The sequence below is a fragment of the Neofelis nebulosa genome, chromosome 6, assembly GCF_028018385.1.
Source record: "Neofelis nebulosa isolate mNeoNeb1 chromosome 6, mNeoNeb1.pri, whole genome shotgun sequence".
In the NCBI taxonomy this organism is placed as follows: domain Eukaryota; kingdom Metazoa; phylum Chordata; class Mammalia; order Carnivora; family Felidae; genus Neofelis; species Neofelis nebulosa.
The window spans coordinates 134,138,287-134,163,529 of record NC_080787.1 but is presented as its reverse complement, the minus strand read 5'-3'; the positions used below and the strand labels follow the sequence as shown (position 1 = coordinate 134,163,529).

Below are 25,243 nucleotides of genomic sequence, written 5' to 3'. Positions count from 1 at the left end.
ACAGCATGAAGAAGTCTTTCAGATCTGCCTGCACTATGTGAAGTGAGGGATGAAAAAATATTTTCAGGGGTGCCTGGGTGGCTCAGGTGGTTGAACGTTCAACTCTTGATTTCGGTTCAGGTCATGATCCCAGGATCATGGGATCGAGCCCCATGTCGGGCTCCGGGCTGAGCATGGAGCCTGCTTAAGAGTCTCTCTCTCCCTCTATCCCTCTCCCTCACTTGTGCTCTCCCTCTCTCTAAAATAATTTTTTTTTTATTTTTTAAATAGTCTGAATGGTATGCTTGTTTTAAAAATGCATCAGAATGCTTTTATTGACAACAGTGAAAAATCATAATGAAGATCTATGTTGGCCCCAAAATTCATCTCTTAAATTTACTGTGTGATTGACTGCTATTTGCTAATGAGTTAGTTACTGTTTCAACTTTAAGTCAAAGTGCATAAATAGTACATAAATGGGTTGATTTTAATTTAAATAAACTCTATTGTCTGCTTGTAAAAGAAAGGTGCTTTAGTGTCTTATTTTAAAAAGTTATCTGGAAAACTAGAAGTTTAAAAAAATCTTTGTGGGTATTTCAATACTTATATATATTGTATTTTAAATACCACTCTTCCACTTATAATTATCACTTTGCTTAAAGTTATCAATTTGCTTAAATATAAGAAATGTAAATTTTTCTTTCTCCAAGAAATTATTGTTAGTTACAGGATGCCTTTTCCTAAATCCATTCTTCTGCAGTTAATTTCCTTTTAAAATAAGGATATGAATTATACAGCCATTTCATTTTTAATTTAAAAATCTAGATATTTGTTAAATAATGACATATTTGATTAAACTAACACTCAGAGGTAAAATTTTACTATTAGATGCTGAAATACTGTAAGAAAATCTCCTACTTTATTTCAGGTTTTTGTTCTCCTCACATGTGTTTTATGATGTATGAAAGAAACCAATCTCACCTGTTTTTGATTGTAGGTTTCTTCTTGGTTCTTCAGGGGCCTCAATTGGCTGATCAGCCAGGAAAACTCGAGCTTGGTCTATTGCATTCAGGACAGAATACTCTTTCTCCTTTAACTCACGTTTCAGGGCCTTTGCAAAGAGAAGCAAAAGTTGAATTTGTAACTACTGTGTTCACCAAGTAATGGAACATCTCCAATGAAACTACTTCTGATCATACTTATCAAGGGAATGACAGAATGACTCATAACCATTTAAGCAACGTTAGAAGTGAAAATACAATTTTTACACGCATTAATGATGAAATATATATAAAAGCAAAAACATGACAGGACTTAAATATGCAAAACAAGAATCTTTACAATATTCACCTAAGAGAAATTGTTACAGTATATTTGAACTTACACAAAATGCACTTTTAGGGTTATCACTATTGTCAGATTGCTAAACTAGAACAGCCTGTTCAAAGATACCTTTTTCTTGTAAGACTGACAAAAAAAATTACATCCAATGGTACTGAAGAAGGCAATTTCACAAGTAGTAATGAGATCCTCAGAAGTGCTTTACATTCTTCAGAATATATTAAAGAAAAAAACTAAGAGATAGAAACAAATTAAAGTACATGAAATCAAAACTAAACCAAAGAGAACACATAAAAGACAGTCTCCAATTATCTTCAAATACGTCCCATCTCTCACGCTGAGGCAATTATGATTTTTCCCTTGTGAAGTTTTTCATGCAAATTTATATTCTCAGAAGTCTGCCTTTAATACTCTTGTTCTTTTAAGTAGGGTTAAACTTTCACCTCTGCTCCCATAAAATGTTTGGTGATTAAGACTCAAATTGACTAGAGTTTAAAAACAAAGCTCACTCACTGACTATTGCAAGGTAAGAGGAAATGAAGATTTTCTCACGTACTATCTGAATGCTACAGCTAAATCAAAATTGTTTCTAATATTATTGTTATCCTCTTAAAATTATACACAGAAACACCTAGTGGCTCTAATAATATTTTGCTTTTAGTGCAGTTCCCTGACAATGCATTATTAAAACTCTGTTTTCATTTTCTAAAATACTGCATTGTACTACTATTTTAGAATCAATAAAATTTTGGCTTCTGAACACAACTGCTTTTTTTTAAATGGCATTTGACATATGTTGGGATGACAGGGTATTTGCAGGCTAAATCCTCATCGTCCACAAGAGATGAAAGAAAAAAAAATCTAGAAACCCAGAATAATCATCTGATGTGAAAAACCGGAGCTAAACACCAGAAAAACACCAGTGATGAGTTTGAAAGAGAACATCACTGGTGGGCAAGGGTGAAGGGAGATGAGTGACAGAACGTTGGATTTTGTGATAAGCACTGTAAGTGCTATTAGACTTTTAAACTATTTACAATTATTATCCTGACCAAAAATTTATATGAAAAGGAGAGAGTGAACAACAACAAAAGAGCACCCACCCGCAATTTAGACACAGTAATAACGAACAGGATATAGGATGAATTAAAACTTGCTCTAAAACCCGTAGATACATTTACACAGCATCCATATAACCAAAGACAGACTGTGAAGCAAGCACAGGTCAATAAATCCCCACATCCGCTAGCATCGAGGGGCATTAAATAACTATGTGACAGAGCTTTCACTGTTTCTATTAAGAAATGCAGCTTGTGAAGGAGTCCCAAGATGTGACATTCAAGACAAACAAGACAATCTTCTGACATTTAAAGTTTCTGATACGTGGAAATAAAAGAGACAGAAGAGAAATGGGGAAAACACATTTTAATGCAGAAATATCTGTACACATTTCCGGGTTTTGAGGCTATTCTTTAAATTTAGATTACTGTGTTATAGCAAGAAGCTCCAGATAAATGAAAGTACTCCTAGTATTTACTTCCTGAAGCACCTGGAAATATAAAATATGAAATAATGGTATGAAAGAACATGTTGCTGAAAAGACAGCACTGAAAACCAGTGGGTAATGTATCAGACTTATAAAAATTTTAGTGATCAAGAGTATTTATTCCCCAAGCCCCAATCTAACCAGTAAATTTGGGAGAGGTAAAGATTCTTACAATAATGTGCAAGGGCTCTGCTAGGTTTCTTCTTTCGGGAAGTGAAGTCCCAGACATGACCCTATTTAGGGCAAGCTGCTAACGGGGAAGGTGAAGGAGCTGGAACACCTCCTCCTTCCGGTTGAGCAAATAGGGTGAGGATTCACAGGCAGTATTTACAGACGTGGCACTAAAGAGAAACCAGGGAACACCAACTGGGTGATGATGTGGAAGGGAATTAAAACCTGAGAGAGGACAGAACATAAAGGAATGTGACTCAGAGAATGGAGGACAGAAGCAGACCCGGTCCTCTGGAAACATAAAATGATTAGGGTCACATACTTCACAGAGGGTGAATCCTGATCTCATGGTGGAAAAAGAATATAATATGATCCATATGACTTAGGTGTGCAGCAGGGCCCAGCTGGGAGTTCTGGATTATTATTAGTCCACAAAATGTGCATTGAGGGGTGTGGAGAGGGGAAATGGCATAGGAGAAATCTGGGTTAGAACTATTTTTAGATTTTCAAACCTCTGAATGGAAATATATGTTTGTCTACAGGAAGGATACTTGGGAAAACTAGCCTGTCAACTTCCTTGATGGCTGGACTTTTATCACTCTAACACAGATGACGTCATGACGGGCAATTTCACTGGCTGGCTGTTTACTCTGCCCAGAAGGCTCTTTCTCCAGGAATCCACACAGCATATTCCTTATCCCAAGAGGCCTTCTCAGTGAGGCCCACCCACCCATGCTATTTAATGTAGAATTCTAACTCTCCCATCTGCTACATTTCCCAACATCTTCTACTATGCAAGGTAGGTATTTAGTTTGTATGACTATTGTCTATTGTCTGTTTCTCTCAGAGACAGTATAAGCTCCACAAGTCCAAGGACATTTTCTGGGTTTTTGTTTGTTTGGTTGGTTTTTGTTTTTCACTGTGGTAAACAAAGCACCCGCATCAGTGTTTTGGGACCTAGTAGAGCTAGGGGGCTTAGAATTGCTTCCTGGTGGAGGAAAGAGAGACAAGAGAGACAAGAGTACTTTCAAAAGAGGAAACTAAATGCTGGCAGAAGAATAACGAGTATGTCAGTGTGTGCACTTAGGGAACTACAAACACTAAGTGCTGAAGAGCCCAGCAGGTATCAGGTCACAAAAACCACTGTATGATGTCCTCACTAAGCATCGGAGACAACCAATAATGGGCACTGGGAAGCCAGTGAAGAGCTGGACAAGGTGGTGGTGGTGGTGGTGGTGGTGGGGTAATGACTGTCATATTTACATTTCTGGTTTTTACGATATCATAGTCAAGTCTCCTAGATTCATGAAAAACAAATCTGAGTCTGAGAAACCCCCCTCCAGAGGTGGAGAATCTATTTTCCTTCCTAACCACATTAAACTTCAGCACTTTTTGAAACACCCTCTCTGCATAGGGCGTTGGCAGGGGAATGTCTCGTGAACTCCTTTGACATGCCAAGGTAGGGGAGTAGAAGAGGCAAGTGCGGGCAGGTGGGAATCATGCCAAGTAAGGAAAAATGTGGGGCTCAAGCCCCAATGCCAAGTCACCAACCAAAGACCCTAAAGAGCATACATTTAATAATATCCGTTCCACAATATTTTGCAAATTTAATTTTGCTATTCAATTTGTCCTATTTCAATTATATTTAATTGCATGTCAGAAATGGGTTTAACTTTGAACAGTATTGTACATATAATCATTTCACCACCTTTTACCTCTCACTTAGACATAAAAGAAAACCAGCATTTCCTAGCCACCTGGTGAACATTAATGATAAGATAATTAGACTCCAACAGAGTTGTTTTGTATACAGAGCTACAAAGTGGCATTCAGCTGTAGGTTCTAATATCACATAACTTCTATGTGGGCTGCCTTAAGTGAGTATAGCATAACCTGATAGGAATTTTTCTGTTTTAATGAATTTATATTTTCATTCAAAACAATCCTGTTCTCAGGCAATAACAAGGATTGGCAAAGATGTGAAGAGGTTGGAACCCTCACATACTGCTGGTGGAATGATAAAATGGTGCAGCCACTTTGAAAAACAATTTGGCGGTTCCTTCAAACGTTTAACAAAGGGTTACTATATGACCCAGCAAGTCCACTTCTAGGTATATACCCAAGAGGACTGAAAGTTTAAGTCTACATAAAAATTCGTACATGGATGTTCACAGCAATATTATTCGTAATAGCCAAAATTGTCAACACAGCCCAAACATCAACTGGCGACCAGATAAACACAATGCTGTATATCCAAAAAATGAAAATCTTCTTCAGCAATAAAGATGAATGATATACTGACACATGCTACAACATGGATGAACTTTGAAAATGTTATGCTAAGTGAAAGAAGCAAGGCACAGAAGCCCATTACTATGAAATGTCCAAATAGGTAAGCGTATAGAGACAGAAAGTAGAACAGTGGTTGCTTAGTGCTGGACAGTTGGGAGAAGAGTGGGGGAGTGACTGGTCATGGGTACGGGGTGTCTCTTGGGGGATAATGTTCTAAATTTGGACAGTGATGATGGTTATACCATCCTGTGAATACACTAACAGCTACTGAACTGTTCATTTGAATTTTATACTATGAATAATATCTCAATAAAGTTATTATTAAAATAATAATTCTGTTCTTTCTCCCACAAAAGTTCCCTAGGTCATGTGTTTATTTCTATCCTCTCTCCCCACCCATCTGCAAAGTAATAGCTCATTGTGTATGTTCAGTATGCTCCCACTCTTAGAGTTTCTGGAGCACTTCCTACTTCTCTAACACAGCTCATGCTGATATTTTGTCACCATGCATCTGTCCCCTCCATTACATTGTCAGTTCTTCTAGGGTAAGGCTCACATCTTAATCATTAGAAATTCTCTTCAGTGCTTGCCTAGACATATATAGGAAGTACTCAATAACTGCTTAGGGAGTAAGGAATAAAAGAAGAACTGCTTTCAGATTAAATACCTGGTAGGATTCCACAACATAGAAGAGCAAAATATAACGAAGTCTCCCACATGCGATTATTCTAAATTGGAATAACCACTGGGTTCCATTTCGCTCTGGATTTGACCAAATAATTTTTTGAGGCAAGGTTAGTTTTTGCCTATCGCCTAATTATCAGAAGTACTTTTTTAAAGATTTTATTAAGTAAATGTCTACATCCAACATGAGGCTTGAAATTACAACCTCGATATCAAGAGTCTTATGCTCCACAGATTGAGCCAGCCCTTCCTGTCATCTAATTATCAGCTAGTAACTACTAAGTATTTTACTTTATTGTTGATCACTGTTTAATTAATAGCAAATATTTTCTTTTCTCCCTGGATAAACAAGTAACAGAGTTCATTGAAAGGGGTGGTAATGGGCTCACTCCATCTTCACTTTTTTGCCCACAACCTGATCCATGAGGTAACTAACTGCATAGGACAAAGTTTCAAAACTATTGCAGTCATTACATCGAAGGTTGAGTCTGTTATTACTAGTGTGTATCAAAGCCACCTGAAACGCATTGGCTTAAAACAATGACAACTTATTTTTCATGATTCTTTGGATTGGCAATTTGATCAGGTCTTCTGCTGGTGCCACCAAAGATTACTCCTGTGGCTATAGTCATCTGTGGTTTAACTGGGGTTGTGAGTCCAAGCCGAGCTCATTCACATGTCTGGAAATTATTGTGGGCTACTGGCTGGCATACCTCAGTTTCCCTCTGTGTGGTCCTCTAAATGCACAGCAGGTTGGACAGGGCTCCTTCAAAGCCTGGTAATTAGTGTTCCCAAAGAGCGGAGTGAAAGCTGCAAGATCTCTTAAGACATAGGCTCTAGAGCAGCTCTGCCCTCTAGAACATTTCAGCAATGATAACAACGTTACAAAACCATGCTGTCCAATATGGTAACCACTGGTTGCTTGCGACCATGTGGTACTTGAAATATGCCTAATATAATCGAAGAAATGGATTCTAAATTTTATCTCGTTATAATTGATTTAATTTAAATATAAATGGTCACATATAGCTAAGGGTTACCACATAAGACAATGCAGTTCTAGAATTTGCACTTCGGCCACATTCTATTGCTGGAAGCAAGTCTTGAGGACCCGCATAGACTCAAGAGAATGGGGAGATACAATGCATTTCTTGGTGAGGGGAACAGCAATGATCCTCATCAGAGGGGCCAAGATATACAGAATCATGATTCACTGTCGTAACAATCTACCACACAGGATAAAGGGGAAAGGGAGGGTTGGGGTAGGAAGGCATCTCAAAGACAGTGATATTTGAAGAAAGAGCTGAAGGAAGTGAGGAAGCCAGCCATGAGACTATCTGGCAAAAGAGGAGGCAGGGAGAACTGCAAATACAAAAGCCCTGAGGGAAGTGCTTGCCTGGCTTAGCAGGCTGGCACTGTCAGAGCCGGCTACACAAAGGATGAGGGTGATAGCTTCTGGAAAAATGTTTCCTATCATGAAAGTTAGAGGGAAGTAAGTCTTTGTGGTTGACAGGAAAGGCACCTAGTAACTACATATTTCTTATACCGCAGACATCTAGTTACCTTGCTGACTCAAGGTCTGGCCATTAACCTAAGAATGCTCTCTGTGACAGCCTTACCACAAAGCTTATGCGTTTTCCATTCTAATAGTCCAAAGACCTCAATCCCTACTCTGGGCAAGCGCATGTGAAACCAAGCTCTGGCCTGTAAGCATTAGACCAGATCAGCTGTAAGAAGGAGGAAGATACAAAATCATTTCAAAAACCAAAACTGAAACTGTATTGTCTTTTATTCATTATTTTTTTTAATGTTTACTTATTTTTGGGAAGAGAGAGAGAGACAGAGTGTGATGGGGAGGGGCAGAGAGAGAGACACACACACAGAATCTGAAGCAGGCTCCAGGCTCTGAGCTGTCAGCATATGGCCTGATGCAGGGCTCGAACCCACGGACTGCAAGACGATGACCTAAGCTGAAGCTGGATGCTCAACCAACTGAGCCACCCAGGTGCCCTTGAAACTGTATTTTAAAAGTTACATGCTCTGAAGTTTTTAATACGAGGACATATGGTCTCAAATACCTCCAAGTCAAAAGTAATGAATGAAGAGCACAATGTCCCATGGCCATAAGAAAATGTTCAACTTCTCTCTCATCGTAAGGTGGCATAAGAGCATATGACAGAGTTTTCCAACAAAGATTTCCACCAACAAAGACAATTTAAAAGATATTAAATTCAGGTAATCTGAAAGAAATATGCCAAACACAAGAGTAGACAGCAATTCATACACAATGATCCCAGTCCTTCAGGAACTTACAGTCGACAGAAGAGAGGAGAATGCTGATCACCATGTGTGACGTGCCACAAATCTTTGAGAGAAGTACAAACAGGGCACTGAGGAAAGAGACAGAAGGTGGAGGGAGGTAAAGGAGGCACAAGCAACCTTTCCAAAAATATGTGAACTGCGTGTTGAAAAAGAGACCGGAATTAGATTCAAGGTAATTAAGGGAAAAGCAATTCAAGGAAACAGAATGAACAGGTGAAGTAATCTAGTCTCCCATGGTTTTCCCTGTGAAGCAGCTTCCGAATGCTCGTTTAAGCTAAATGAAGTCCTGGAATGTCTGATTGATGAAGACCTGATTCAAATATCAGACTTTAACTACTAAAACCACAGTGTTTTCATTCTCAACAGAATTTCTCCCAGCCCAACATCCTATTTAGCAGAGTCCACCTTTCCTATCATTTCTGGGCCCCTTTCAAACTCAGCATGCTGTTTGGCCACTTACTGGTATTCTTAGGAGTTTCTGGCAACAGGGTAAATTGCTCCTTATTCAACTTTCAATGCTAGAGAGAGATTCTCAATGATCCTCCTGTAATGTCTAGGAACACTTCTCTCCACTTGCTATAATTGGGAAGGAAAGGAAATTAAGAGATGAGAAGGAACAGATCTTCCTTCACTTACGATGGGGTTATGTCTGGATACTGTAAGTTCAAAACATCGTAAGTCAAAAAATGCACTGAGGGGCACCCGGGGGGCTCAGTCAGTTAAGCATCCAATTTTCGGCGCAGGTCATGATCTCACTGTTCATGAGTTTGAGCCCTGTGTCTGGCTCTATGCTGACAGCTCGGGGGCCTGGAGCCTACTTCGGATTCTGTGTGTCTCCCTCTCTCAAAGATAAACGAACATTTAAAAAAATGCATTGAATATACCTAATCTACCAAACATCATACCTTAAATGTGCTCAGAACACCTACAGTAGCCTACAACTGGGCAAAATCATCTAATACAGAGGCTATTTTAGAATAAAGTTGGCTGTCTCATGTAATTTATTAAACATTGTACTGAAAGTGAAAAGCAGAATGGTTGCATGGGAACAGAATGGTTGCCAACAGGATCCGTCCTTGGCCCTTGTGACTGCATGGTGGCCTGGGGGCTGTGGCTACGATTGCCAAGGATCATGGAAGGGGACATCCTGCATAACACTAGCCCAGGAAAAGATCCAAATTCAAAATTCGAAATACAGTTTCTCCTGAATTCCTATGGCTTTTGCACCATCACAAAGTCGAAAAACTGTAAGTCTACCATCGTGATGTCAGGGACTGTCTGCATAAACAAATGACTGGGGTGCCTTAAGTCTGAAAGTCTCTCACGTCAATCAGCTGCTGTTCATGTTCGTCATGAACATGGCATCGGCTCACTGGAGTGGCTGAGTAACATCAGTTACTTCTGGCAGCACCGACATGGGCAGGATCTTAAAAATCACTTGATATGAAAATAAGGTCTGAGGAACTCTGGAAGAAGGAGAGGAATCCTGACATCCGCTTCTGTCCTAAATTGGCAACTTGTTACTCTGCACTGAGACAAGGGGAGAAGAGACATACCTATGTGGGTGTGAACTAAATCCTTGTATCACCCCTTCCTCTGTAAGCAACAACTGTCTCCTCTCCTTTCTTTTTTATTTTTTAAATAATTTATAATTTATTGTCAAATTGGTTTATTTATTTTTGAGAGAGAATCCTAAGTAGGCTCCACGCTGTGAGCACAATGCATGATGTGGGGCTCAAACTCGCAAACCGTGAGATCATGTGACTTGAGCCAAAATCAAGAGTCAGCTGCTCAAACAACTGAGCTACCCGGGCGCCCCTCTCCTTTCCTTAATCTAAAGCCATAATCCAAACTGTCTCTATAAAAAGTGCCAAAGTTCACTGAGATGCACTTTTCCTAAAATTTTCTAGACCATAATACTAAAATTACAGATAAAGCAGATCTTTTGGTTCTCCTGCTTAAAACCCTCCAGTGGCTTCAAATGAATTCTAAACTTCCTACCAAGATCTGGACCCTCCCTGCTCTCCAATCTCAACTACTAAAAATACCCTAATTTCTAGTCTCAAAGTCTTCATTTCTGTTCCTAGAATATGTCAAGTGTTCCCTCCTCATGCCCTTTGCAATCCAGAAAGTTTTTGCTTCAAATCTTCAAAAGCTCCTTCTCCTTGTTTAGATCTCGGCGCTTGGTATATATGTGGGATGAATGAATGAAAAAAGGAGTAAGTGGACTAGAAAGAATCAAGGAAGGCAACTCCCAGGAAATGGGAGTAGTTCATAGGAAGCTGGTCTGCAAAGAAAGCAGCATGGAATGGCTCTGAGCAACTGAGGAGGGAAGGAGTCATCTCCTTTAGCCCGTCAAAGAAAAAGTTATTTCTTGACACACTATCTGTGTGCTTTCTTGGCGCTCTCACTGGCCCTCACTGGTCAAAGAGATTCCCAAGGGTTGTCCTCCCCGACCCTTTAGCGTCACAGCACCAAAACCGTCCTCGCTATTAGTATAAACAACACCTGTTCCCCAGCAGGGCCAGGCCTCTCTCTTCTGAGCCTCTCCAGCTCCAGGCATCTGCTTTGCTGGAGCATTCAGCACACGTGCCTGTCCTGACTTCTTTGCAGACCTGACTCCTACACCGCACTGAGCCCTCTATGAAGGCACACATCTATTCCCTGGCGGGTAAAGCAGGACCTCAATGAATTTATGTATGAAAGAATAAGGAGATATTTAAAAAACCATTCAGCGGTATAGTAAAAGCAGAGATTAGTAGCCAAAAGCCTGTGTGACAATCCAGTGCACACCGTGTAGGCACGCCCTTACCTACCATGAGTCCTTGGGTTTGTCTTGAAACTTCTCTGCATGTTAATAACAAAACCTCTCATTTTACTAACTTCACAGGTGAGACAGTGAATGTGAACATATCTCAAAACTGTTCAGTGTTGTAGAATGAGTAGTTAACTTTTAAAATGATGCTAACCTCAAGTTTTACCAACATTCTCAGCTCTTCTCTAAGACAGAATTCTTCCCTCAGCTTCAATTTACTGCAATCTGTGAAGGAAAGTTCTAGCTATTTTATCTACAGCTTTGGATGATGGAGATGGGTGCCCAACCTTCCATTAGCAGGAACAAGTGAATTTAACTCTCTTAAGGGAACAATTATTTCATTCTGAGAAAAATGGAATTATGTGATCCTCCAAGATTAGGCAAAAATGTTTGGAAAGTATAAAACTAGGTTCCAAGCTTCTTATGTCCCTTTAGATTTTTAGAAGTGTAATAACTTTTTGTGAACCAATTTGTTCCAGACTAAAGTAGCAAAGTAAAGCTCTGTGATGGTAAAAATAGTTAGCCAAATGATATCACATACGCTAATTTAAATTTTTTAAATGTTTATTATTTTTGAGAGAGAGAGACAGAGACAGAGAGCAAGCAGGGGAGGGGCAGAGAGAGAGAGGGAGACACAGAATCAGAAGCAGGTTCCGGGCTCTGAGCTACTAGCACAGAGCCTGATGCAGGGTTCGAATTCACAGACTGTGAGATCATGACCTGAGCTGAAGTCAGCCGCTTAACCGACTGAGTCACCCAGGCGACCCACACATACACTAATTTAATATAAATACGAAATTTCTCCAACTGATTAGTCTAACAATGGACATCTTTTTTCCAATCCTTCAAAGGACAATTAAATCAAACACATCCAACCAATTCTCTTTCTTCTCTTTGAGAGAGAAATGGAGTCAGATACCTGACATCCTAAAACTGCTTTCTAAACTCCCATACTGGCATGGAATACCAGCACTTTAATGCTAATAATACAAGGTCCACAGGAAAGAGGGGGGAAAATGAGAAATCACAGGCAAGGGTGCAGTGAAACTTCACTTTCATACATTGCTAGAGGCGGAAAATTGGTTCAATCACTCGGGAAAGTAGGTTGGCAATATATCAAGAATCATTACTATGTTCATATTGTGTGAAACAAGAATTTCACCTTTGAGAATATATCCTAGGAAAATGATCAAGAAAAAGCTACAAACACAAAGGTTTTCATTATAAAGTTATTTATGATTAAAAAGATTTGAAAGCAAATTAAATGTCTAACACCTGGAAAATATTTAGGCTCACTAGGGTATGGCTACACTAGGGACCATTACATAACCTTGAAAAATTACTGTGATAATGACGGCATAGCAACATGAATAAATAGACATGATATATATACCTAAGCAAAAAAGTCAGGATTAAGACGATATGCCTATTAGAAATAGGAAATAGTCACCCAAATGAAGACGGTTGCATTACAGTAGTAAAATGAAGGTCAATTTTTGTTCTCTATTTTATAAAATCTGTCATGATATTTTCACAACTTAAAATTTAAGAAAGGAATACTAAATGGAATCTAGTTCATTTATCACTGAACAAATTATTACTTTTATTTATTTTTATTTTTTTTACTGAAGTATAATTGACATACAATATCCTATTGGTATTCTGTGTCCGTCGTAGTGAACCGATATTTTTATACATTACAAAATGATCCCCATGGTAAGTTTAGTTACCATTTGTCATCATATAGAGCTATTACAATATTATTGACTGTATTCCTTATGCTGTATATTATATATTCACGACATTAAGTTTTTTTAACTCCAAGTTCGTATCTCTTAACACCATTCACCTGTTTCACCCATCTACCAGCCCCTCCCTACCCTGGGAACCAACAGTTTGTTTACTGTATTTATGAGTCTGTTTCCATTTCGTTTATTCATTTGTTTTGCTTTTAGGACTCCACATGTAAGTGACACCATATGGTATTTGTCTTTCTCTGTCTGACCTATTTCACTTAGCGTAATATCCTCCAGGTCTACCCATGTTGTCACAAATAGCAAGATTTGATTCTTTTTTTAATGGGTAAGTGATATTATCTATATATAGCACATCTTCTTCATCTGTTCGTCTATTGACAGACACTTCAGTTACTTCCACGTCTTGGATATTGGAAATAAACACATGGGTGCATATATGTCTTCAAACTGATGTCTTCGTTTTCTTCAGATAAATGCCCAGAAGTGGAATTGCTGGATCATATGGTAGTTCTATTTTTAATTTTTTGAAAAAATATGGAATGTTTCATGAATTTACATATCATCCTTGCACAGAGGCCATGCCCATCAATCTTCAATAATTCCAGTTTTAGTGTAAGTGCTGCCGAAGCAAGCACAAATTACTACTCTTAAAGAATGGCATTATTAGAGCACCTGGGTGGTTCAGTTGGTTAAGCAACCAGGACTCTTGAATTTGGCTCAGGTCATGACCTCACGGTTTGTGAGTTTGAGTCGGGTGTCAGGCTCCATGCTGACAGCACAGAACTTGCTTGGGATTCTCTCTCTCCCTCTCTTTCTCTGCCCCATCCCAGCTTACGCTCTCTCTCTCTCTTTCTCTAAATAAATAAATAAATAAATAAATAAATAAATAAATAAACAAACAAACTTAAAAAAAAAAAAAAGAAGACAGCATGATGCTTCAACTAAAGACACAGCTAGAGGCTGGTATGGCTGAAACCAGTGTTTAAGAGAGAAAACAGTAAGAACGAAGTGACCATGGTGTGAGTAGGAGGCAGGTCACATCACATGGGGTCTTGTAGACCATTCTGAGGACTGTGACTTTTATTCTGAATCAAATGGAAAGCCACTGTGGAGTTTTGATTCATTGGAATAGGAACACGCTGGGCACTGTACTGAGAATAAACAGAGACTAATAATTGTAGCTCCTAATAGCAGTAAGAGGTAATCAGATTCCTGTTTTATATTTTGAACATGGAACCAACAGGATTTTCCAACAGATGGAATATGAAATAAAGACAAGATTGAAGGTGATTATTACTTTTTATGTAAGCAACCAGAATCGAGTTCTTTCCATTGAAATGAGGGAAGATCAGGGAGAATGATTTTGAGCAGCAAGTTCAGGAATTCAGTTTGGATGTACTAAGTTTGAGATGTCTATTAGATACCCAAGTAGACATGACATGTAAATAGATATGAATTTGGTGGTGACTGACATATAGATGGCATATAGAACCAGGAGACCCGATGAGTTCAGGAAGGAATGGCTACAGAGGAGTTGGCATGACCTGGCTCCTGGTGCATCCCACTTTTAGGAAGCTGAGAAAAAGAAGAAGGGATCAGCAGAGGAGATTGAAAAGGAGCTGCCAGTGAGGTAAGAAGAGAATCTGCACAGCGTAGTGTTCTAGAAGTCAAGTAAAGAGAATGAACAGAGGAACCATTAGGGAGTTGACAGGAAAGGAAGGACTGAAAATAGACCTCTGGTCACATCGCAGCAGACACTAACACACAGAGACAGGGTAAGTTACAATGAGGGGTGTGTGAGTGAGAGTGGGAGCTCAGGATGGCTTACTGACTTGAGAAAAAGAACGCGTGAATTAAGTTTTCAGAGGCTTTCATTACTGTAAAAGTGTTGTTTTATGTGTGTCAAAACATAAACATTAATGGTTTTTTTTGATGCCAGCAGGTATGACTATATAATTCACAGAGCCCCTTGTTCAAATGTTACTAAGAATTTCAAGATGGCAGCACCAGAGCATTAAACCAAGTGCAGGGCCCTGTTAGGAGTAAAGGCTTATGTGACTGTAATTGCATGGGACACACAACCACAAAGCCGGCCCTAGACGCAAGGCATCTCAACTTAACAAATAAAAGTACTGCTGGTACAGCAGGCTTCCTTAGTTTCTTGTTTAAAAACAAAACAAAACACTTAACATTTATTGGAGAATACAAGCAGAAAAAATAAATGATATAAACATAAGGAGAATCTGTTAGAATGTAATTTACTTTTTTTTCCCCCAACTTGCTTTCAAAGCTAAATCAGCATATATGGATCTGAAGTCATTATAGTATGACAGCAAAAAAGGGCAGAAGAGTCATTAAATTTGATAGCACTAATAAAACTACATGAGAAAAGGGAAAGAAAACAGGCTTACTTTTCATTAGTATGCAGACAAAATTAAAAAAAAAATCTCCTTCACAGTGCTTTAAAAGTTTTGGTTAACGTCCCTAAATGAACATTTAATATATAAATTCATTTTGGTTCCACCCCATTGACATAAAAAATGATGCCTGAGTCAGATTACTAAGTATAAATGCTAAAACTAAGATAGGAATGCTTCACTTTCTCACAGTAGTAAAGAGTATTCCTTCCTACACTTTTCAAAATACATGCACATGTAAATGTATTCCTTTATTCGGCTAATATATGCAATATCTACTTTACCAGGTACCATATAAGGTGCTAAACTTGTACTATTTTTCTCTTTCAGCTTTATTCTAAGTATAACTGAAAAGGCCGGTAAGCAACACCTCTTGCTTTATTGCACATTCCAGGTCATGCCATGACTCATTTGGAGGATTTTCCCTCCAGGAGTTTTAGTAACAGTCTTCAGTGAATTTTTACTCCAAAGATCCCTTTTTAGCTCAAAAGCTACTTGCTCCGTGAAGCCTTACCCAATCTTCCCAAGTACAGACAATCATTATTCATCTGTGCCTCCCTGGCCATGTGTTCATGCTCACATTACTATGCCTTTGCTATCCATTATAGTTACTTGTTTTCAAGTCTCTGCTTGTAGATGGTGAGATCTGTGATGGCAAAATTAGTCTTATGAAGTGTTAGATGCCCAGTACCTAGCAAAGTACATGGCATATATCAACTGCAACACAGAAGTTTGTTTAACAAATAAAGTATTAGATAAATGATGCCAGGGTAAATATATCCAGAGGTGGTTCATTAGAAATGGGCTGTTCTATTAAGGGGGTGGACTGTATATAATTGCTTGGTTTTACATACCTCTATTTCCTGATCCATTTGTTGTCCACTCTTAATTTCATCGCCAGTGATAGCTATTAAGATGCCTTGCCTCTCCCTCTAAACTTGGATATTCTATGGCCTTTTGGGGTCAAGTTCCAATGATACCTATGAGGCTTAGGACATAAATCAACTGCAGACAACCACATGGAGTGTGGCAGGTAGGTGTAGCCTCACTTTGAGAACGGCTGCTTCCACGAATGAATACAAGTAATAGCTTTACTAACAGTTCTTAGTGGGCTATGCATTTAATAAGGAGGAAGTCAACATAGGTGCCAATGGCTGGAGGGGAACTTGGAAATTAATCAATTTTAGAAAAAGGTCAATCTCCCACATTAGGTAACTTCATCACACAGCAAAACCTTGAAATTACAGATTTGAAGTTAGAGTGTCAGATTACCATATAGAGACACACACAGCCTAAATTTAATGGTGGCATGTTGCTGATTGAAAGACACTGTTCATGGGGCACCTGGGTGGCTCAGTCGGTTGAGCGTCTGACTCCAGCTCAGGTCATGATCTCGCGGTCCGTGAGTTCGAGCCCCGCGTCGGGCTCTATGCTGACAGCTCAGAGCCTGGAGCCTGTTTCAGATTCTGTATCTCCCTCTCTCTCTGCCCCTCCCCTGCTCATGCTCTGTCTCTCTCTGTCTCAAAAATAAATAAACGTTAAAATTAAAAAAAAATTAAAAAAAAAAGACACTGTTCGAATTTGTTACTTTAATATGTAAGTTTGCAAATGTATTTTGACAAGTCAGTTTAAGGCCCAAATATCCTAGGGGCACCTGGGTGGCTCAGTTAAGCGTCAGACTTCAGATCATGATCTCACGGTTCATGAGTTCAACCCCTGCATTGGGCTCTGTGCTGACAGCTCAGAGCCTGGAGCCTGCGTTAGATCCTGTGTCTCCCTCTCTCTCTGCCCCTCCTCTGCTCCCACTCTGTCTCTCAAAAATAAACAAACATTAAAAAAAGACCCAAATGTCCTGACTCTTATACAATAAGGATTGAATATAGGAATTTTAAATTGAGTTAAGTAAAGGACAGAGGGGCCCCGAGGGAACAAACTCACTAAAATTATATTGGAATCGTACACTTTCAATTATTTTTAGTGATTTCCTTTTATAAAAGCAAACATGCATTCTATCAGAAAAAGGGTGTTACGGCTCTGATCACAGCCTTTACATAACTTAGAATTTACATTGTTCAGAAGATGAAGTGCAAAGTGAAAAGCAAAAACGGCAGTGGCAATTTTATCCAATGTTAAAGTATGTGACTGAAATAAACCTGTAACATTACAAATGAATGCTATGTGCACTGAAGGTGCTTTCTAAGTAATTGTTGACTGAATGATAATCTCGCATTCTTGAAAATGAAGCTGCATATGAGCGACCTCAATTTCTATAGAACTTTAAAAATGATATGAAAAACTTAGGTCATTAGGTGGGAAAATTCAACTATATGCATTTATTCTAAAAGTCATTAAAAACACTTTGTTTTAAAGTAGTAATTTATTTTGATATTTGAGGATATTAAATATATACCCACATAAGAAAAAATAAGACGACTGTGTGGGGTTTACAGCTGATACTTATAAAGACTGGAAGGTGACTCTAATTTTACAAGTTAATCCTAGATAGTAATGGGGGACTATTTCTGCTGGGCAGTATTAGATGGTAAATAATAGGTATCATAGGGTTTTTTTAATGTTTATTTATTTTATTTTGAGATAGAAAGCAAGCAGAGGAAGGGCAGAGAGAGGGGGAGAGAGTTTGAGAGAGAGAATCCCAAGCAGGCTCCACGCTGTCATCATAGAGCCCGATGCAGGGCTCCGTCTTCCAGACTGCGAGAACATGATCTGAGCTGAAATCGAGAGTCAGATGCTTAAGACACCCAGGTGCCCCAGTATAGTGTTATTTAATTAAAACAGCTCATACACTCCAGACAGTTTTAAACAAGAGGAAAATGATCAAAGCTATCAAGACAAGCTCCCAGCAGTTATGGGAAGAGCTGTCAGCAACTACTGACTGTACCTGTACCATATGCTTTACCCTCAGAGCCCTTGACATATTCTTTATTATTATTATTATTACTTAAGCAGTTTGCCTCTGTGCATATATTGTGAAAGCACTGAACGAAGTTATTTATCATCATTGTTGCTGAAACCTATCAATGCTCTGTCTGAGTCACTGGTTGAAACATCCAAGAAAGTATAAGCATTTAATTAAGGGTCCAAAATACACTGATGTTTTATAATATCAGTTCTTGGGACATTTGTTTGACAGAAGAAAGCATGCCAATCTGTGAGTCATTCGTTTCAAGGTGTCAGAGAGAGATTTTAAGCAGAGACTGTTACGGGGCTTTCTGCTCGCTCAACATCCAGGACTGGTACCTTTCCCCAGCAGCATCAACCCTACTGACTACTTGGCTTTTCTGCTTTGTTTCTCATCTATGGAATGCCTGCCATATTCTGGAGTCCAACTTTGCATGTTTGATTTTCCTTGCTTTTTTTTTTTTTTACATTTTATTTATAATTGCTAGGTGTTTAAGCAGATGAAGTTATCTGAAGCATGACCTTATAGTACTATTCTAACTAAAAGTCTCAGAGCCATCCCTTCAGCATTTAAATATATAATATTCCATCTGGATACAGCCACAAGCATGGAGCTTTTCAGAATGAAAATTATTAAAATGTGTCACTGAAGTGCAGAGGCTGTGCCTTATTGCCCTTTGCACATTTAACATTGTTTTCAACACATAAAGCAGTCAGTGAATCGTGTGGGTGGGTGGGTGGATAGATGAAGTGATTAGCAATGCTGTTATCAAAGAATGGTTATGAAAAAGTGTCATTAAATCACTGATGCACATATAAAGGACTAGAATATAGAAATACAGGTAGGAACCAGAAGACTTTGAGAGTGAGTTCCCATAAACCAACCTCTAAGTATCCAAGTGATTGCATGCATAAATCTGAGAGTCTCTAACCACAGTTATCTGTGAAAGCAGACTGGATCCAGGATAAGGTCATACAAATGCAAATGTAAGATAATGTATATTGATTTTATTTCTTTACTTATAAGTTATGGTAGCATTCAAAAAATGCTTTGAAAGGTAATTAGATTCATGGTTATACATTTATCATTTGACTATAAATCTTTGATAAGTTAACTAAAGCAGTGCATACAGACGTGTCTTATGAGCTTGGCCTTTCCATGATAAGCTGTTTTCTTTTATTAAGAACAAAAAATAAGGGGCACCTGGGTGGCTCAGACAGTTGAACGTCCAACTTTGGCTCACGTCATGATCTCACAGTCCATGGGTTCGAGCCCCACGTTGGGCTCTGTGCTGACAGCTCAGAGCCTGGAGCCTGCTTCAGATTCTGTGTCTCCCTCTCTCTCTGCCCCTCCCCTGCCCACACTCTGTCTCTGTGTCTCTCTCTCTCTCAAAAATAAATAAAGATTTAAAAAAAAATTTAAAAAGAACAAATAAATCATCTTCTAGCCTCTAGACTTATATCCTGTGTAATTCTCAAAAATGTCTCAATGACTTTATCCTATTCCCTCAGTAGTCTAAGTTATCTCTGAAGCCACCAATAGGCTAAAAAATATAGTTATGACATCAAAATTTACAGTTGGCCAAACATCATGAATCTTAGGAAAAATAAAAAATGTGGACACAGAACTAAAATAAGAAACACACTAGAAAATATAAGTCCTAGTTTAAAGAACTCAAACAGCCATTGCTTATTGAGCACTTACTAAATGTATTGTGCTAAGTGACCTATATATACTCATGGTCAGAAACAGGACTGAGGAGGTTGGACAATCGACTCCAGAGCCTAGATCACAGAGCTAGTGAGTGGAGGAGGTGAGAATTGAAACCATGTCTACCTAATCCCATGTGCTAGTTCACTAACTAACTTTGTATAGAAAGGCCAACCATAAGGTCTCTGAGCACTGACCGCATACAGCCTGCTTGAGATTCTCTCTCCCCTCTCCCTGCCCCTTCCCCACTCATGCTCTCCTGGTCTTTCACAAAATAAATAAATTAACTTAAAAAAAAAAAAAAAAAGAAGGGCCCAACATAAGGTACCTTAGAAGAGAGGGTAATACACCACTATCCAAAAAGGAAGACGAAAGAATATTTTCAATGAACTTGAATACAAAGTGCTGAGGACAGAGGTTAGTCGGATGTCTACATAGAATTATTTTATTCAAATTGTTCACATAACTCTTTGACATCAGCATTTGATATCCCTTGAAGCAGCTTTTAAGTCACTTAGTGGTTTTCTAACATACAGTAACCCCACGTCCACCTAAGGCATTGAGACATAGCTTTGTTTTTTACTTTGTATATAATGTCACTGGAAATTTTAATGTAATACTTAAGTGCTGATTTGTGTAATATCAGCACAGGTGGTTTTTAATGCATCTTGTAAAGTGTATTTGTCTTATCCACAACAGAAAGATATATGGTATCACTTTTAAAATTGATCTTTAAAAGACTTGTATACAGTGAAATTCAAGGCTTGCATTTATGAGGTCATACTTCCTGGAAGAGTAAACAAATCAGTGTTAAATTTCTTTGTCCCTCTTTAAAAAATTCCATCTGGTAATCTCTAGACATTCTAATTTAGTATTGAGAGATTAGGTCACATTAGTTTGACATAATACTATGTTGTTCAAAATAAGGTAATTTAGACAGCTAGCTATCTGCAAGGAAGAGTTAGGTTAGAAATCAAATACAAGGTCCCCCTCTTTCTATGGGGAAATTTTAAGGAACAAAATAACTTGCCTACTATTAGTATCAAGCCATTTAAGGGTTGATTTTGTTTGATTCCAACTATGTATTTTTAAGCTATAAAGCAAGAGTTCTTCAAAATTAAAAAGAGTTTTTAAACTTTATTAGGACAACTAAAAACAAAAAATAGCAAGAAATTAGAAAAAACTAGTTTTTTTTTTTTTTTTTTTAAATTTTTTTTTTCAACGTTTTTTATTTATTTTTGGGACAGAGAGAGACAGAGCATGAACGGGGGAGGGGCAGAGAGAGAGGGAGACACAGAATCGGAAACAGGCCCCAGGCTCCGAGCCATCAGCCCAGAGCCTGACGCGGGGCTCGAACTCACGGACCGCGAGATCGTGACCTGGCTGAAGTCGGAGGCTTAACCGACTGCGCCACCCAGGCGCCCCAGAAAAAACTACAGTTTATAATAACAGACAAAACTAAAGGGAAAGGCATCTAAATTTAATGCTAAACATACCTGTGAAAAAAATAGTATAGAGATTATTTTGTTCTGTTTGAATCTACATCATGATGTTATAATTGAAAAGAGTTCTAGAATCCCTTATAAAGAGAAAAGATCAGAAATAAGAGTATACAAGAACTAATAACATGCTTGAATTATCAGCCAGGGACCAAAGCTGGGGGTTAGAGAAATGGATAGTTAGACAGACAACCAGAGATTTGGGACAGCAATGCACAGTCCACAGCTCAATCACAATCCTTGTTGGAAATGATTTCTCATAACACAGGGAAGAAACAGAGACTGTAAGCTTAAGCAGGGCAGGCATAGGCTCTCCCCTGACTGTAAGCTCCACACAGACAGGGACTGTGTCTGTTTTCTGCATCCATGTTTCTCTGGTGCCCTAGAAATTGCCAGACATGGGGGTAAGTGATAGGTATTTGTTGGGAGTGAGAAAGGAAGGGAGGGGTGAAAAGTCAGATTTCATTAAAACACACCATGGGTCTCATTTTCTTCCACTATCAGTGAGGGGGCTAGACTAAATTATTTCTTGGGCCTCTTACAGTTTTAATAATTGATCATTCTAATTCTAAATAAAGATTGTTCCTGATAAACAGAACCCGAAGGCAGGGGTCAAAGACATCTCCAAGGACACAGGAAAGAAAAAGCTGACCTGAAACAGAGTAACCATATGTACAACCAAAGGGATTTTAATTTTAAGATCACAGATAGAGAATTATATTTAAGTTAGAACATTGGCAAGGTTGAGGTTCCACTACAATTAGACTATTCAATGATTATGGCTGGCAAAGTTTAGTAAGAAAGGTAAATAATTACAGGTAGGTGTCACGTCTTTAAATATTGACCTAATTGTATTAATGCATAGTGATTTGCCCTCACTGTAATAATTTATAGTGATTAGAAACATTATACTTGACAGCTGGGAAAGAAGGTTACTTTTGATAGAATGTGACTGTGATTGGAAATAAGGTCCTTAAAGATGTAGTTAAGTAGGGTCACCTGAGTGGCTCAGTCAGTTGGGGGTCCAACTTTGGCTTGGGCCATGATCTCGCGGTTTCTGAGTTTGAGCCCCGCATAGGGCTCTGTGCTGACAGCTCGGAGCCTGGAGCCTGCTTCTGATTTTGTGTCTCCCTATCTGCTTCTCCCCTGTTCATGCTCTGTCTCTCTCTCAAAAAAAAAAAAAAAAAAAAAAAAAAAAAAAAAAATTTAATATATATATAAAAAAAAGATGTAGTTAAGTTAAAATGAGGTCATTAGGGTGGGCCCTGACCCAACATGACTGGTGTCCTTATAAAAGGAAGGTATTTTGAGCAGTTTTAAAAGATACAGATACTCACCAAGAGAAAGCCAGGTGAAGACACAGGGAAGAGACATCCACAAGCCAAGGAGAGAGGCCTCAGAAGAGGCCAACCCCACACCTTGACCTCAAACTTGTAGCCCCCAGAACTGTGAGAAGATTAATTTCTCTTGTTTAAGTTACTCAGTCTATGGTGTTTTGTTATGTGGCCCTTGCAAACTAAATCACACCTCCACAAATCTCTGAAATCTCTTCTATAGTTTATTTCTGGCATAACAGCCTGCTTAGTTCTCAGAGTTATGCATGATGCTTGTGTCAAAACATTTATTAATACATGATATTAAGAAAGCCTGTAGTTTTCCATCATTGATAAACTGGAAGGCAGACAATGACAGATCACAATAAAGTATCATATTCTAGAATCTACAATCAACATGAAACTCCGCAAAGGATTATTTCCAGTGAGGGTAAACAATGAGGTGAGAAATAACCCAGCCCTACACTCAGCAATTCAATCAGTACCATATTCATATAAACTTTCTACTATAAAACTCAAAGTTAAAGAAGTATAGACTATTAAATGGAAAATCCTGATAAGACCTACTTACTGATAAGACCTACGCCTCTCAACAGTAGTCTGGATTCTGCACAACATGTAAGTGATGGCAATTGTGATAAAGACATAATAGTAACCAGAGAAAAGTCTGGTAGCAGGCACTAAGAAATTTAGAAACCAAGGCTAAACTATATCCAACTTAAACTATTCCTCTTCCCATCCCCAACCAAAGGATAAAAGGACTGTGAAGCCATCATTTTTCCAACCTATACTAATCCCTAACCACACTGCTATCACTATTCCTTCTCATAATCAACATTTTGAACAAATCAGGCTCTTTCTCCTGGTGATGATGATTTTACTGTGCCTGTAGATGATCCTGCAGCTACCCCAGCCTCTCAGCTTCTTATCCACTTTTCCCCAAGGACCTTGTTCTCCACCCTGCCTGTGCAACTCACTCTCACAAAAGGACACCGGAGATTGTCATTTAACAATAAATGCACGTCACCACAAACTTGATTTCTAGCATCCTTTCTCTGATCACAATCTGTTTTCTTTACAGTTTGTGCCCCTTCCCGGTTCCCCCATTTGGATTAATCCTCAGCTCCTCTGCCATGTCCAATTCATTGATTTCTAACACCACTTTACTATTCCTCATCTCTAATATCCTCATATCTTCCTTTACCCAGCCTTACTTCCACATGCGATCATTACTATAGCTCCCCTGTATTTCTGTAACCCCCCTTGCCCCTCTCTTCCTCTATCACATGTGCTTGGGTCAATTCAACTCTCCAACTGACTCCTCGCCTTTGGTGAGACAACTCCACATGGGTAAGGAACAACATTCACAGTGACTGTTCTCACTTTAAATTCATGAGCATTGGCCTCAAGCAGGCCTTTCGTAATGCTCGTGGTCTTCTTTTACATTCCTAGTTTAACTCACCCACTTCTAGACTACATTTTCTACCTCCTCTTTCCCCAAACCTCCACATTGTCTTCCTTCTTCTCATGTTCAGTTGACGACCTTGCTTCTTATTTGTTGAGAAAACAGAGGCAATCAAAAGAGGACGTCTAAATGTCCCCACACGCAAATCTACCAACTTACCTTCTTGTTACAATGGACGAATTCTTTGCCCTCCTACCCAAGACCAACTGTTAACACTTGTACACTGGATCCCATTCCATCCCCTACCCAGTAATCTCTCTCCTGCATTATTGACTTTTCCCACTCTACAAGATCATTCCCATCAGCATAGAAATATGTTGAATTAGTCCCCATCTGTGTAAAACCATTACCTGGCCCCACATTCCCCCCTCCAGCTACTGTCCCATTTGCTTTGTCCAAAAACCTTTGATTCCTGCCACTATAAACCCTTCTCTTTCTCCTGTATTCCACATATGCACTCCGTTGGCATATCCTTTTGGTTCTTCCTAAATATATTCAGAAACCAGTTACTTCTCACTATCTCCACCTTTATACCTTTGTCCAAATCATCACGATCCCCCACTTGGATTACTGAAATATGTTCTTCAACTCCTCTATGTTTTATTCTTCCTAATTTCACCTGTAAATATTATATAATGTAAGTCAGATCACAGCAGTATAATTACCAAAACCTTCCATACCTTCCACCTCACTTGGAGTAAAAGCTAAAGCCCTTACAAAGGACTTTCAAGGACCTCTGTGATTTGAACCCCTCCTTTTTCCCACTCCTACCCCAACCTCATCTCCTTCTTTTCTATTTGGCTGACTGTTTTAACAACACTGGTATCCATGCTATTCCTCGAATATGGCCAGAAACTGCAACCTCTGTGGCCAGTGTCTTTTTGTCCCCTTTTGCCTATGATTTCTTCCCCCACGGTGTAGCATCACTTACTGCCTCATGTTTACGTCATTTGTTTTCTCAAAAACCGCCTTACTTATGCCACGTTCCTGA

The 25,243-nt window shown here is 38.9% G+C and overlaps 1 protein-coding gene and 1 non-coding gene across 10 annotated transcripts in view; both read right to left on the bottom strand.

Annotated features, from left to right (window-relative positions):
- Nucleotides 1-25,243, bottom strand: part of UTRN (utrophin) — a 514,842-nt gene that overhangs the window by 113,734 nt on the left and 375,865 nt on the right. For all 9 annotated transcript variants that reach the window (XM_058736181.1, XM_058736184.1, XM_058736182.1 and 6 more), the window contains one exon: nucleotides 961-1,090. In XM_058736181.1, coding sequence (XP_058592164.1) covers nucleotides 961-1,090 — 130 coding nt within the window. The remainder of the gene's footprint in view (nucleotides 1-960; nucleotides 1,091-25,243) is intronic.
- LOC131515582 (U6 spliceosomal RNA) lies at nucleotides 13,436-13,542 on the bottom strand. Its single transcript, XR_009263646.1, has one exon. It is a non-coding gene; the product is annotated as a U6 spliceosomal RNA (small nuclear RNA).